The sequence below is a fragment of the Lampris incognitus genome, chromosome 21, assembly GCF_029633865.1.
Source record: "Lampris incognitus isolate fLamInc1 chromosome 21, fLamInc1.hap2, whole genome shotgun sequence".
In the NCBI taxonomy this organism is placed as follows: Eukaryota; Metazoa; Chordata; class Actinopteri; order Lampriformes; family Lampridae; genus Lampris; species Lampris incognitus.
Window position 1 is genome coordinate 1735491 of NC_079231.1, and position 14054 is coordinate 1749544.

Consider the following 14054-nt stretch of genomic DNA (forward strand, 5'->3'; position numbering starts at 1 on the left):
CCACTCCAGCGGCACTTCACTCAGTCCAACATGTGAACCACTCCAGCGGCACTACACTCAGTCCAACATGTGAACCACTCCAGCGGCACTACACTCAGTCCAACATGTGAACCATTCCAGCGGCACTACACTCAGTCCAACATGTGAACCATTCCAGTGGCACTACACTCAGTCCAACATGTGAACCATTCCAGCGGCACTACACTCAGTCCAACATGTGAACCACTCCAGCGGCACTACACTCAGTCCAACATGTGAACCATTCCAGCGGCACTTCACTCAGTCCAACATGTGAACCACTCCAGTGGCACTACACTCAGTCCAACATGTGAACCACTCTAGCGGCACTACACTAAGTCCAACATGTGAATCATTCCAGCGGCACTACACTCAGTCCAACATGTGAACCACTCTAGCGGCACTACACTCAGTCCAACATGTGAACCACTCCAGTGGCACTACACTCAGTCCAACATGTGAACCACTCTAGCGGCACTACACTAAGTCCAACATGTGAATCATTCCAGCGGCACTACACTCAGTCCAACATGTGAACCACTCTAGCGGCACTACACTAAGTCCAACATGTGAACCACTCTAGCGGCACTACACTCAGTCCAACATGTGAACCACTCTAGCGGCACTACACTAAGTCCAACATGTGAATCATTCCAGCGGCACTACACTCAGTCCAACATGTGAACCACTCCAGCGGCACTACACTCAGTCCAACATGTGAACCATTCCAGCGGCACTTCACTCAGTCCAACATGTGAACCACTCCAGTGGCACTACACTCAGTCCAACATGTGAACCACTCTAGCGGCACTACACTAAGTCCAACATGTGAATCATTCCAGCGGCACTACACTCAGTCCAACATGTGAACCACTCTAGCGGCACTACACTAAGTCCAACATGTGAATCATTCCAGCGGCACTGCACTCAGTCCAACATGTGAACCATTCCAGCGGCACTACACTCAGTCCAACATGTGAACCACTCTAGCGGCACTACACTCAGTCCAACATGTGAACCACTCTAGCGGCACTACACTCAGTCCAACATGTGAACCACTCTAGCGGCACTACACTCAGTCCAACATGTGAACCATTCCAGCGGCACTACACTCAGTCCAACATGTGAACCATTCCAGCGGCACTACACTCAGTCCAACATGTGAACCACTCCAGCGGCACTACACTCGGTCCAACATGTGAACCACTCCAGCGGCAATACACTCGGTCCAACATGTGAACCACTCTAGCGGCACTACACTCGGTCCAACATGTGAACCACTCCAGCGGCACTACACTCGGTCCAACATGTGAACCACTCCAGCGGCACTACACTCGGTCCAACATGTGAACCACTCCAGCGGCACTACACTCGGTCCAACATGTGAACCACTCCAGCGGCACTTCACTCAGTCCAACATGTGAACCACTCCAGCGGCACTACACTCAGTCCAACATGTGAACCACTCCAGCGGCACTACACTCAGTCCAACATGTGAACCATTCCAGCGGCACTACACTCAGTCCAACATGTGAACCATTCCAGTGGCACTACACTCAGTCCAACATGTGAACCATTCCAGCGGCACTACACTCAGTCCAACATGTGAACCACTCCAGCGGCACTACACTCAGTCCAACATGTGAACCATTCCAGCGGCACTTCACTCAGTCCAACATGTGAACCACTCCAGTGGCACTACACTCAGTCCAACATGTGAACCACTCTAGCGGCACTACACTAAGTCCAACATGTGAATCATTCCAGCGGCACTACACTCAGTCCAACATGTGAACCACTCCAGCGGCACTACACTCGGTCCAACATGTGAACCACTCCAGCGGCAATACACTCGGTCCAACATGTGAACCACTCTAGCGGCACTACACTCGGTCCAACATGTGAACCACTCCAGCGGCACTACACTCGGTCCAACATGTGAACCACTCCAGCGGCACTACACTCAGTCCAACATGTGAACCACTCCAGCGGCACTACACTCAGTCCAACATGTGAACCACTCCAGCGGCACTACACTCAGTCCAACATGTGAACCACTCCAGCGGCACTACACTCAGTCCAACATGTGAACCACTCCAGCGGCGCTACACTCAGTCCAACATGTGAACCACTCCAGCGGCACTACACTCAGTCCAACATGTGAACCACTCCAGCGGCACTACACTCGGTCCAACATGTGAACCACTCCAGCGGCACTATACTCAGTCCAACATGTGAACCATTCCAGCGGCACTACACTCAGTCCAACATGTGAACCACTCTAGCGGTACTGCACTCAGTCCAACATGTGAACCATTCCAGTGGCACTACACTCAGTCCAACATGTGAACCATTCCAGCGGCACTACACTCAGTCCAACATGTGAACCATTCCAGCGGCGCTACACTCAGTCCAACATGTGAACCACTCTAGCGGCACTACACTCAGTCCAACATGTGAACCACTCCAGCGGCACTACACTCAGTCCAACATGTGAACCATTCCAGCGGCACTTTACTCAGTCCAACATGTGAACCATTCCAGTGGCACTACACTCCATCCAACATGTGAACCACTCCAGCGGCACTACACTCAGTCCAACATGTGAACCATTCCAGCGGCACTTCACTCAGTCCAACATGTGAACCATTCCAGCGGCACTTCACTCAGTCCAACATGTGAACCATTCCAGCGGCACTACACTCAGTCCAACATGTGAACCATTCCAGCGGCACTACACTCAGTCCAACATGTGAACCACTCTAGCGGCACTACACTCAGTCCAACATGTGAACCACTCTAGCGGCACTACACTCAGTCCAACATGTGAACCACTCTAGCGGCACTACACTCAGTCCAACATGTGAACCATTCCAGCGGCACTACACTCAGTCCAACATGTGAACCACTCCAGCGGCACTACACCAAGTCCAACATGTGAACCACTCTAGCGGCACTACACTCAGTCCAACATGTGAACCATTCCAGCGGCACTACACTCAGTCCAACATGTGAACCATTCCAGCGGCACTACACTCAGTCCAACATGTGAACCACTCTAGCGGCACTACACTCAGTCCAACATGTGAACCACTCCAGCGGCACTACACTCGGTCCAACATGTGAACCACTCCAGCGGCACTACACTCAGTCCAACATGTGAACCATTCCAGCGGCACTACACTCGGTCCAACATGTGAACCACTCCAGCGGCAATACACTCGGTCCAACATGTGAACCACTCTAGCGGCACTACACTCGGTCCAACATGTGAACCACTCCAGCGGCACTACACTCGGTCCAACATGTGAACCACTCCAGCGGCACTACACTCGGTCCAACATGTGAACCACTCCAGCGGCACTACACTCGGTCCAACATGTGAACCACTCTAGCGGCACCACACTCAGTCCAACATGTGAACCACTCCAGCGGCACTACACTCAGTCCAACATGTGAACCACTCCAGCGGCACTACACTCAGTCCAACATGTGAACCACTCCAGCGGCACTACACTCAGTCCAACATGTGAACCACTCCAGCGGCGCTACACTCAGTCCAACATGTGAACCACTCCAGCGGCACTACACTCAGTCCAACATGTGAACCACTCCAGCGGCACTACACTCAGTCCAAAATGTGAACCACTCCAGCGGCACTATACTCAGTCCAACATGTGAACCATTCCAGCGGCACTACACTCAGTCCAACATGTGAACCACTCTAGCGGTACTGCACTCAGTCCAACATGTGAACCATTCCAGTGGCACTACACTCAGTCCAACATGTGAACCATTCCAGCGGCACTACACTCAGTCCAACATGTGAACCATTCCAGCGGCACTACACTCAGTCCAACATGTGAACCATTCCAGCGGCACTACACTCAGTCCAACATGTGAACCACTCTAGCGGCACTACACTCAGTCCAACATGTGAACCATTCCAGCGGCACTACACTCAGTCCAACATGTGAACCACTCCAGCGGCACTACACTAAGTCCAACATGTGAACCACTCTAGCGGCACTACACTCAGTCCAACATGTGAACCATTCCAGCGGCACTACACTCAGTCCAACATGTGAACCACTCCAGCGGCACTACACTCAGTCCAACATGTGAACCATTCCAGTGGCACTACACTCAGTCCAACATGTGAACCATTCCAGCGGCACTACACTCAGTCCAACATGTGAACCACTCTAGCGGCACTACACTCAGTCCAACATGTGAACCACTCTAGCGGCACTACACTCAGTCCAACATGTGAACCACTCTAGCGGCACTACACTCAGTCCAACATGTGAACCATTCCAGCGGCACTACACTCAGTCCAACATGTGAACCACTCCAGCGGCACTACACCAAGTCCAACATGTGAACCACTCTAGCGGCACTACACTCAGTCCAACATGTGAACCATTCCAGCGGCACTACACTCAGTCCAACATGTGAACCATTCCAGCGGCACTACACTCGGTCCAACATGTGAACCACTCCAGCGGCACTACACTCAGTCCAACATGTGAACCATTCCAGCGGCACTACACTCGGTCCAACATGTGAACCACTCCAGCGGCAATACACTCGGTCCAACATGTGAACCACTCTAGCGGCACTACACTCGGTCCAACATGTGAACCACTCCAGCGGCACTACACTCGGTCCAACATGTGAACCACTCCAGCGGCACTACACTCGGTCCAACATGTGAACCACTCCAGCGGCACTACACTCGGTCCAACATGTGAACCACTCTAGCGGCACCACACTCAGTCCAACATGTGAACCACTCCAGCGGCACTACACTCAGTCCAACATGTGAACCACTCCAGCGGCACTACACTCAGTCCAACATGTGAACCACTCCAGCGGCACTACACTCAGTCCAACATGTGAACCACTCCAGCGGCACTACACTCAGTCCAACATGTGAACCACTCCAGCGGCACTACACTCAGTCCAACATGTGAACCACTCCAGCGGCACTACACTCAGTCCAACATGTGAACCACTCCAGCGGCACTACACTCAGTCCAACATGTGAACCACTCCAGCGGCACTACACTCAGTCCAACATGTGAACCACTCCAGCGGCACTACACTCAGTCCAACATGTGAACCACTCCAGCGGCACTATACTCAGTCCAACATGTGAACCATTCCAGCGGCACTACACTCAGTCCAACATGTGAACCACTCTAGCGGTACTGCACTCAGTCCAACATGTGAACCATTCCAGCGGCACTATACTCAGTCCAACATGTGAACCACTCCAGCGGCACTACACCAAGTCCAACATGTGAACCACTCTAGCGGCACTACACTCAGTCCAACATGTGAACCATTCCAGCGGCACTACACTCAGTCCAACATGTGAACCATTCCAGCGGCACTACACTCAGTCCAACATGTGAACCACTCTAGCGGCACTACACTCAGTCCAACATGTGAACCACTCCAGCGGCACTACACTCGGTCCAACATGTGAACCACTCCAGCGGCACTACACTCAGTCCAACATGTGAACCATTCCAGCGGCACTACACTCGGTCCAACATGTGAACCACTCCAGCGGCAATACACTCGGTCCAACATGTGAACCACTCTAGCGGCACTACACTCGGTCCAACATGTGAACCACTCCAGCGGCACTACACTCGGTCCAACATGTGAACCACTCCAGCGGCACTACACTCGGTCCAACATGTGAACCACTCCAGCGGCACTACACTCGGTCCAACATGTGAACCACTCTAGCGGCACCACACTCAGTCCAACATGTGAACCACTCCAGCGGCACTACACTCAGTCCAACATGTGAACCACTCCAGCGGCACTACACTCAGTCCAACATGTGAACCACTCCAGCGGCACTACACTCAGTCCAACATGTGAACCACTCCAGCGGCACTACACTCAGTCCAACATGTGAACCACTCCAGCGGCACTACACTCAGTCCAACATGTGAACCACTCCAGCGGCACTACACTCAGTCCAACATGTGAACCACTCCAGCGGCACTACACTCAGTCCAACATGTGAACCACTCTAGCGGCACTACACTCAGTCCAACATGTGAACCACTCCAGCGGCACTATACTCAGTCCAACATGTGAACCATTCCAGCGGCACTACACTCAGTCCAACATGTGAACCACTCTAGCGGTACTGCACTCAGTCCAACATGTGAACCATTCCAGTGGCACTACACTCAGTCCAACATGTGAACCACTCCAGCGGCACTACACTCAGTCCAACTTGTGAACCATTCCAGCGGCACTACACTCAGTCCAACATGTGAACCATTCCAGCGGCACTACACTCAGTCCAACATGTGAACCACTCTAGCGGCACTACACTCAGTCCAACATGTGAACCATTCCAGCGGCACTACACTCAGTCCAACATGTGAACCACTCCAGCGGCACTACACTAAGTCCAACATGTGAACCACTCTAGCGGCACTACACTCAGTCCAACATGTGAACCATTCCAGCGGCACTACACTCAGTCCAACATGTGAACCATTCCAGCGGCACTACACTCAGTCCAACATGTGAACCATTCCAGCGGCACTACACTCTGTCCAACATGTGAACCATTCCAGCGGCACTACACTCAGTCCAACATGTGAACCATTCCAGCGGCACTACACTCAGTCCAACATGTGAACCACTCCAGCGGCACTACACTCAGTCCAACATGTGAACCACTCTAGCGGCACTACACTCAGTCCAACATGTGAACCACTCCAGCGGCACTACACTCAGTCCAACATGTGAACCACTCCAGCGGCACTACACTCAGTCCAACATGTGAACCACTCCAGCGGCACTACACTCAGCCCAACATGTGAACCCCTCCAGCGGCACTACACTCAGTCCAACATGTGAACCACTCCAGCGGCACTGACACCTTCAAATCCTTCTGTTCCTCCCTGTATAAATCTGGATTCCCACCAGGTCCTTCCAATATGAATCAAGTTCCTGGGCGATCTAGCAACTCCGTCTGTTGATCCCCATTGAAAAGAATAATTTATTCCCTCCCTCTTTGATAGATAATGCTTTTTCCCTCTGGAAAAGGAAAGGTATCAAAACCATTCAAGACCTGTATTCAGATGACATTTTCCCCGGCTTTCCTTCCTTGGCAACTAAACACACTCTGCCTCCATCCCACTTCTTCCGTTACCTCCAAATTAACACTTTGTTTCCTCCCAATTTCCCGGCTTCCCTGTTCTTCCTATTCACCAGTCCTGGGAGGACTTATTTGACCCCCATACCTGGCCTGAAAGCGGCCATTTCTAAGATCTATTCTTGTATTATGTCACTGAACAAACATTCTACCAGCAAAATTAAAGTGGCCTGGGAGCGTGAGTTGGGGGTTGAGTTGGCGGACGAGTGGTGGGATGGGGCGATTGACAGAGTACGCTCCACTACTTCCTGCGCCCGCCTCGGTCTCATTCAGTTCAAGGTTTTACACAGAGTACATTTTTCAAAATCAAGACTGTCTGAGATTTACCTGAATGTGAGTGATGAATGTGATCGCTGCCGCGTCTCGCCATGCAACCTTACCCACGTGTTTGTTTACTGCCCTAAGCTGCCAACGTACTGGGACTCTGTTTTCAAAATCTTATCTGAGGTGCTGGAGATTGATCTGCAACCGTGCCCCCGGATAGCTCTCTTTGGTATCCCAGGAGTTCTCTTATCTCTGACCCCTAAGCATGCGGACATGGTGGCTTTCACATCCTTATTAGCACGGCGCAGGATTCTTCTTCACTGCAAGTCAACCCCCCCCCCCCCCCGGTCTCCCTATGTCTAAGTGATGTGATCCACTTTTTAAAACTTGAAAAAATCAAGTTCTTGCTCAGGGGCTGTGCCCACAAATTTACTGTGAGGTGGCAGCCCCTCATTTCGTACTTTGCTGCTCTGCAGAGGCTCCCCTCCAATGACCAGCAATGATTTTGAACCTAATTTTGATTTCTCATTTATATTAATTTAGACCAAGCCTTGTTTACTTTTTCTCGTCTGTACCTTCCCTTTTTTTCTTTTCTCTTTTTCTCCTGATGTTGTCTGTGTATTTTTTATTTTTATGTATTCATTGTTTATTTATCATTTACTTTTTCCCCAGGGGACTGTGTTGTTGGGGGGGGTGATGGGGGGGGGACTGTTATATGCCCCCTCTGTTCTTATTTTGTCTTTAAAAACCCAATAAAGAAATTTACAAAAAAAACAAAACAAAACAGAGCGAGAGAAGACAGACAAGCCTCTCCTCCACCTGTAGAGTGAACAGGACAGCAGCCCAGGACCCTGAATATCATCATCATCATCATCATCATCATCATCAATACTCCACACCCAAAACCAAAGCAGGCTGACAACCTATCAACAGCCACACTTGGCCGTGTAAGGTGATGATTAAAGCTGTTCACAGTTCCTGTCCAGCAAACTGTAACTCAGAGAAGTCGGGGTCGAAATCTAGCCCACTTCCAGGTGAGACTTAGGATTTCAAGATGCCTTTCAAGCGAATAACTGCTCATTGAATAGCTCAACATGTCATCATGGACATCTCATCAACAGTATTGTCTTAATCGTCCATTTCAGAGGACATGTCAGCAACCCACCTCTGTTCTGAGTTCTGGTGTACTGCCATGGTCAGACCGGCCCACGTGACCCGGCTCCGACACGGCTCCATCTCAGAGAGGTCTGTGGGTTTATGGCATCAGTCTGGTGGGCTTTCAAATCATAGTTAGTGTGTTGTTTACTCGCTTACAAGCGGCCCGATCACTCAAAGCCAAGTCTTCAACATGCTCAGAAAACCCACGCTGAGAGTCCACTGCCAGAGCCCGTCAGGTTTAGTCCCTCTATATAAATCAGTGTAAGGAACTCAATGAGGACACACTCAGTTAACTGCGGGTAGACTGACAACTTGGTCAGGGTGATGCAAGTGTAAAAATCCATCCAGCTGGCAAAACAGGAGACAACAGCAGACAGTCACTACCTTCCAAAGGTCTGACCTCTGACTATGAGGAAATAGTCCACCCTAAAACTTTATGCTGGACTACTGCAATGCATTGTTGTATTAGCCTCTCATCTCCCCTCATCAGCAAGCTGCAATATGGTCACAACTCATCAGTCTGAAGACACAGCAGGTCCTGACACAACATCTCTCCATCTCCACAAACCTCCACTGAGCTCCCATCACAACCAGAATAACTCACTACAGCTGCTGTCTGACTTCTCATCATGTGTGGTTTTCTCTTAGGTTATTTTATTCCTTCCTCTTTTGGACTTTGTCCAGCTGGACTTTTACTGTGGAAGGTGTCCTTGAGTTCTGGGAAGGTGCTCTTTTAATAAAACAAACAAATCATTGTCAATCATTAATTAGTCTATTTCCTGTAAATATAGCAGAGCTGAAAACACAACAGGACCACATGTCCATGCCAGCAGAGGCTGGACACCACACCTACTAGGCCTCCTGGGGCTGGTCAATATCCATATTCTGACACTCATGTAGACAGCAGTGGATTAGTACTAAGTTCTTTCACATGTCAAAAAGCTGTGTTAATGTCCTCATGTCTTCATGCTGACCACCAAGACCAATTCCTCACCGTGTTTTCCTGCCATAGCCAGTATTGGGTGGACTGCACACCTGACCTGAACATCAACAGCCCCCCCACCACCTCCACGGTGAACTAACTGCACTTCCCCAGCACAATTTCCCTTCACGTAGGCGTAGCTTAAAACAGTTCAGCGTGTCCAGTGACTGCACTCACAACCCTCCAAAATGTCCACTGGTTTACGTGTACATCAGCACACAACAGGTCCCATCACTTCAGCTGTGTCCACACAGGCCCGCGTCCACACTGCTAGCCAACAAACAACTCAGAAGCAGCACAGAATTAGACCAACAAGTTTTTAACATCACCATCTGAACTTTCCACGCGACAATGTGTGGCGGTTCTGTTACTTTGATCAGGAAAAAAGACTTTGCCACTAAACTGCAGTGGTCTGTATAGCACTTGTAAGTTTCTACAACACACAAACACACCCATGCCCCTTGAAGACAGAAATAACACGTGTGTTAACGTCTTCCAGAACCCACCTTGTCCTGAGTTTAGCTCCTAAGAGGTTTTTCATTGGTTTTGTATTTACTAAACAACACAAATACAAATCCTCTTAGTATGTGCAAAGTAGTGTTCATTTCACTTATGAAGAACAAAGATTAACCACTGACGTCTTTATGCGTGCTCAATAATCCAGGTAAGAAAATCAAAGGTTGAATCAGTTCATCTGGATATCGTATCGTATCTGTCAAGAAACGCTGCATCCAGATGAACCGATTCAACCTTCTTTGATTAACCACCAACCTTTCCTCCACTGACAAAAATGAAATAAGTGAAATGAATCCTAAATAAAAACCATAGGGCCAAATATTGACATCTATACCATATAGTGTTTTGTTTGCAAAGGAGACTTTTGTTCAGACCGTTTTGTTATGAGAAAGCTGAAGTGCCATCAGTGTTTTTATCTACAGGTGGCTCTGAGTTTAGGATCCACACAGAACCAGTCGGATCCCACAGACAGACGGCTGTATTCAACACACTTTGTCTCTCCCGTCCTCTGTTTCTCTGTATGTAGCAGGATATCAGGTAGAGATGACCCCGTTGACTCGCAGAGAGACAAAGCCAGAGGACACTGGAGCCAAACAGGGGTGTGGGGACAGCAGCAGACAATGCAGGGGCTCCTATATCTTTTCTCTGCACAATGAAAGGGGATGAGGCTGCAGCCTCCACCACGCTGAAACACTCTCACCCATATGGTCGGCTGCTAATGAGGTAAAATCGTTTAGTTTTTAAGATGCCTCTACCTCAGCCAGGTGTACAATGATCTCCGGCAGGGACTTGTCAGCTCACACGTGAGGAGGAGGAGGATGGAGGAAATTAAAAACAGAGACCCACACACTGTTGACCATGCCATTATTACCAGTGTGTGTCTACTAGTGTGCGCTCAGGCTGCTCCCAGCACGTGGCATTTCATGCTCTTATGGCAGGAAGTATGTCAGACTGATCTGTGACAATGTACATCTTTGAATGTTTGATTCTCCAATTCACCACCTCATGATCTAAAGTACACTAACACTAAATCCCCTGAACTGGCGACTCCTCTTTCCGGTGCTGTAATCAGTATGCAGCAAATGCACCTTCATCACATGTAACGCTACTGTAATGTGACTGCCATTTAAAAGCTAGTACTAACACGTAAAACACTACTAAAGCATATGGCTGCTAATTAACAAATCTATTAGTATTTCAAAGAGTGTCACTATAGAACTATGTAACAAAAGTGCTATTACGTCATATGGTAGTACTGCGATATGATTAGTAATTAGTGAAACATGTTTCCAGTTGCTACTGGCATTTGTCAGCTAACTGCTGACGTCACTTTGGATCAAGTCGTCTGCTGCGTGAGGAAAGGTGACAGGTAAATGTTGAAGACCGCCAGCCTGAGCATCAAATGAATGAATCATCCACGCTGGCTAACGCGGTAGCCCGCCAGCTAGCTCAACAGACGGGCAGCACACTAACGGAACTTGCTGTGATTGTACATCGGTTCACATGAAAAGTAGCGCAGGAAAAGCCAGCTGGGTGGAAACCGCTATAAAACCCCTGCTGTCCAGCGCCGCTGTTGACGGAAGGGCCTTGCTAGCCGCTAGGCTAGCTGAGCTAGCGAGAAGCATGAAACCCATGCTTGCTTGGTTAGCTTACCAGTTAGCTGTTAGCTTCCGTCATGTCTGCCTACTGGCTTATCTAACGGGCGGATAATCTCTCCCATCTCACACGTTCATTTCAGAGGTTTGTGTGGGGAGCGGTCCGATCATTTCTTTACCTGTCTTCGCCTGATTTTTTCTGTTTCTTTCCCATTCTGTTGAATTTCTGTGCTCCGTATTGACCCTCAGCGATACGGCTCACATCAACGCATATGGTCTGGCTCAGCTAAACAGCGCAGGCGCCGCTTTGAGGCGTGTTCGTGAGGCTCCTGCTGCGCTGGATTAACTCGACCTTGCGCATCTAAACTAGCCGGAGAGAAAAGTGAATAAATACCAAGATAAATCATTTCAGAACATTTTCTATTTTGTTTTAGGTTGCATCGGATACAAATAAAGCGAAAAACAATTAGAAAAAAATTCGTGAAAACAAAAAAAGGAAAATTGGGCCCTGTGATGGACTGGCATAATATATATATATATATATATATATATATATATATATATAAATCCCCCCACATCTATCTAGATCATATATATATATAAATCCCCCCACATCTATCTACATCATATACATATATATATATAAATCCCCCCCACATCTATCTACATCATATATATATATATAAATCCCCCCCACATCTATCTAGATCATATATATATAAATCCCCCCCACGTCTATCTAGATCATATATATATAAATCCCCCCACATCTATCAAGATCATATATATATAAATCCCTTCTACATCTATCTAGATCATATATATATAAATCCCCCCACATCTATCTAGATCATATATATATAAATCCCCCCACATCTATCTAGATCATATATATATATATAAATCCCCCCACATCTATCTATATCATATATATATATAAATCCCCCCACATCTATCTAGATCATATATATATATATAAATCCCCCCACATCTATCAAGATCATATATATATAAATCCCTTCTACATCTATCTAGATCATATATATATAAATCCCCCCACATCTATCTAGATCATATATATATAAATCCCCCCACATCTATCTAGATCATATATATATATATAAATCCCCCCACATCTATCTATATCATATATATATATAAATCCCCCCACATCTATCTATATCATATATATATAAATCCCCCCACATCTATCTAGATCATATATATATATAAATCCCCCCACATCTATCTATATCATATATATATAAATCCCCCCACATCTATCTAGATCATATATATATATATCCCCCACATCTATCTAGATCATATATATATATATATAAATACCCACATCTATCTATATCATATATATATATATATCCATCTATCTAGATCATATATATATATATAAATCCCCCCTACATCTATCTATCTAACTATCTATCTATCTATCTATCTATCTATCTATCTATCTATCTATCTATCTATCTATCTATATATATATATATAAACCTACATCTATCTAGATCATCTACTCATATATGTTCGGAATGTGTGTGTGTGTGTATTAGTTAGTGTAGATAGCGGGACCGAAAACTAAAGCACTTATGATCCTAATTCTTTTTGGAGGTGGTAGGTATTGTCTCAGAGAATAAGGGAAAAATCCGAGAAAATTAAAATTATGCATAATTATGCATAAATTTGCAAAATATGCATTTTTATAAAAATGGCTAAAAACCACTTTTCTCGGATTTCAGATGATTCTGAGCATCTTTGATTTTTTTCACCTATATAAAAACTTTTCTGGGACTTCGAAATATTTTGGCATTATGCAAAATAAATGCATTTTTGCAAAAATGCATTTATGATCCTAATTTTTTTTGGAGGTGGTAGGTATTGTTCCAGAGAGGACCAGAAAAATAAAATATAATTATAAGAATTATGCATAATTATGCAAAATATGCATTTTCTAAAAATGGCTAAAAACCACTTTTCTCGGCATTTCAGATGATTCTGAGCATTTGGGGGGAGGGGGTTGGAGTGGGGGGGTTTAGGGGCAGGGGGAAGGCGGTTAGCTGGCAGGATGAAGAGGAGGGAGATTTAGACGGGTGGAGAACCAAACCGCTACATTGTAGTGGGGTTCTTCTAGTATATATATATATAAATCCCCCCGCTACTACTACTGCTACTACTACTACTCTCAGCTGCTCCCGTTAGGGGGCGCCACAGCGGATCATCCGTTTCCATCTCTTCCTGTCCTCTGCATCTTCCTCTGTCACACCAGCCACCTGCATGTCCTCCATCACCACATCCACAAACCTCC

At 47.3% G+C, this 14054-nt stretch overlaps 1 protein-coding gene across 2 annotated transcripts in view; it reads right to left on the minus strand.

The window, feature by feature from the left end:
- eif5b (eukaryotic translation initiation factor 5B) overlaps positions 1 to 12000 on the minus strand; it is a 50700-nt gene extending 38700 nt beyond the window's left edge. For both annotated transcript variants that reach the window (XM_056301012.1, XM_056301010.1), the window contains exon 1: positions 11911 to 12000. In XM_056301012.1, the coding sequence (XP_056156987.1) occupies positions 11911 to 11945 (35 nt within the window). In that variant the 5' untranslated portion in view covers positions 11946 to 12000. The remainder of the gene's footprint in view (positions 1 to 11910) is intronic.
- Between the last annotated feature and the right edge of the window lie 2054 nt (positions 12001 to 14054).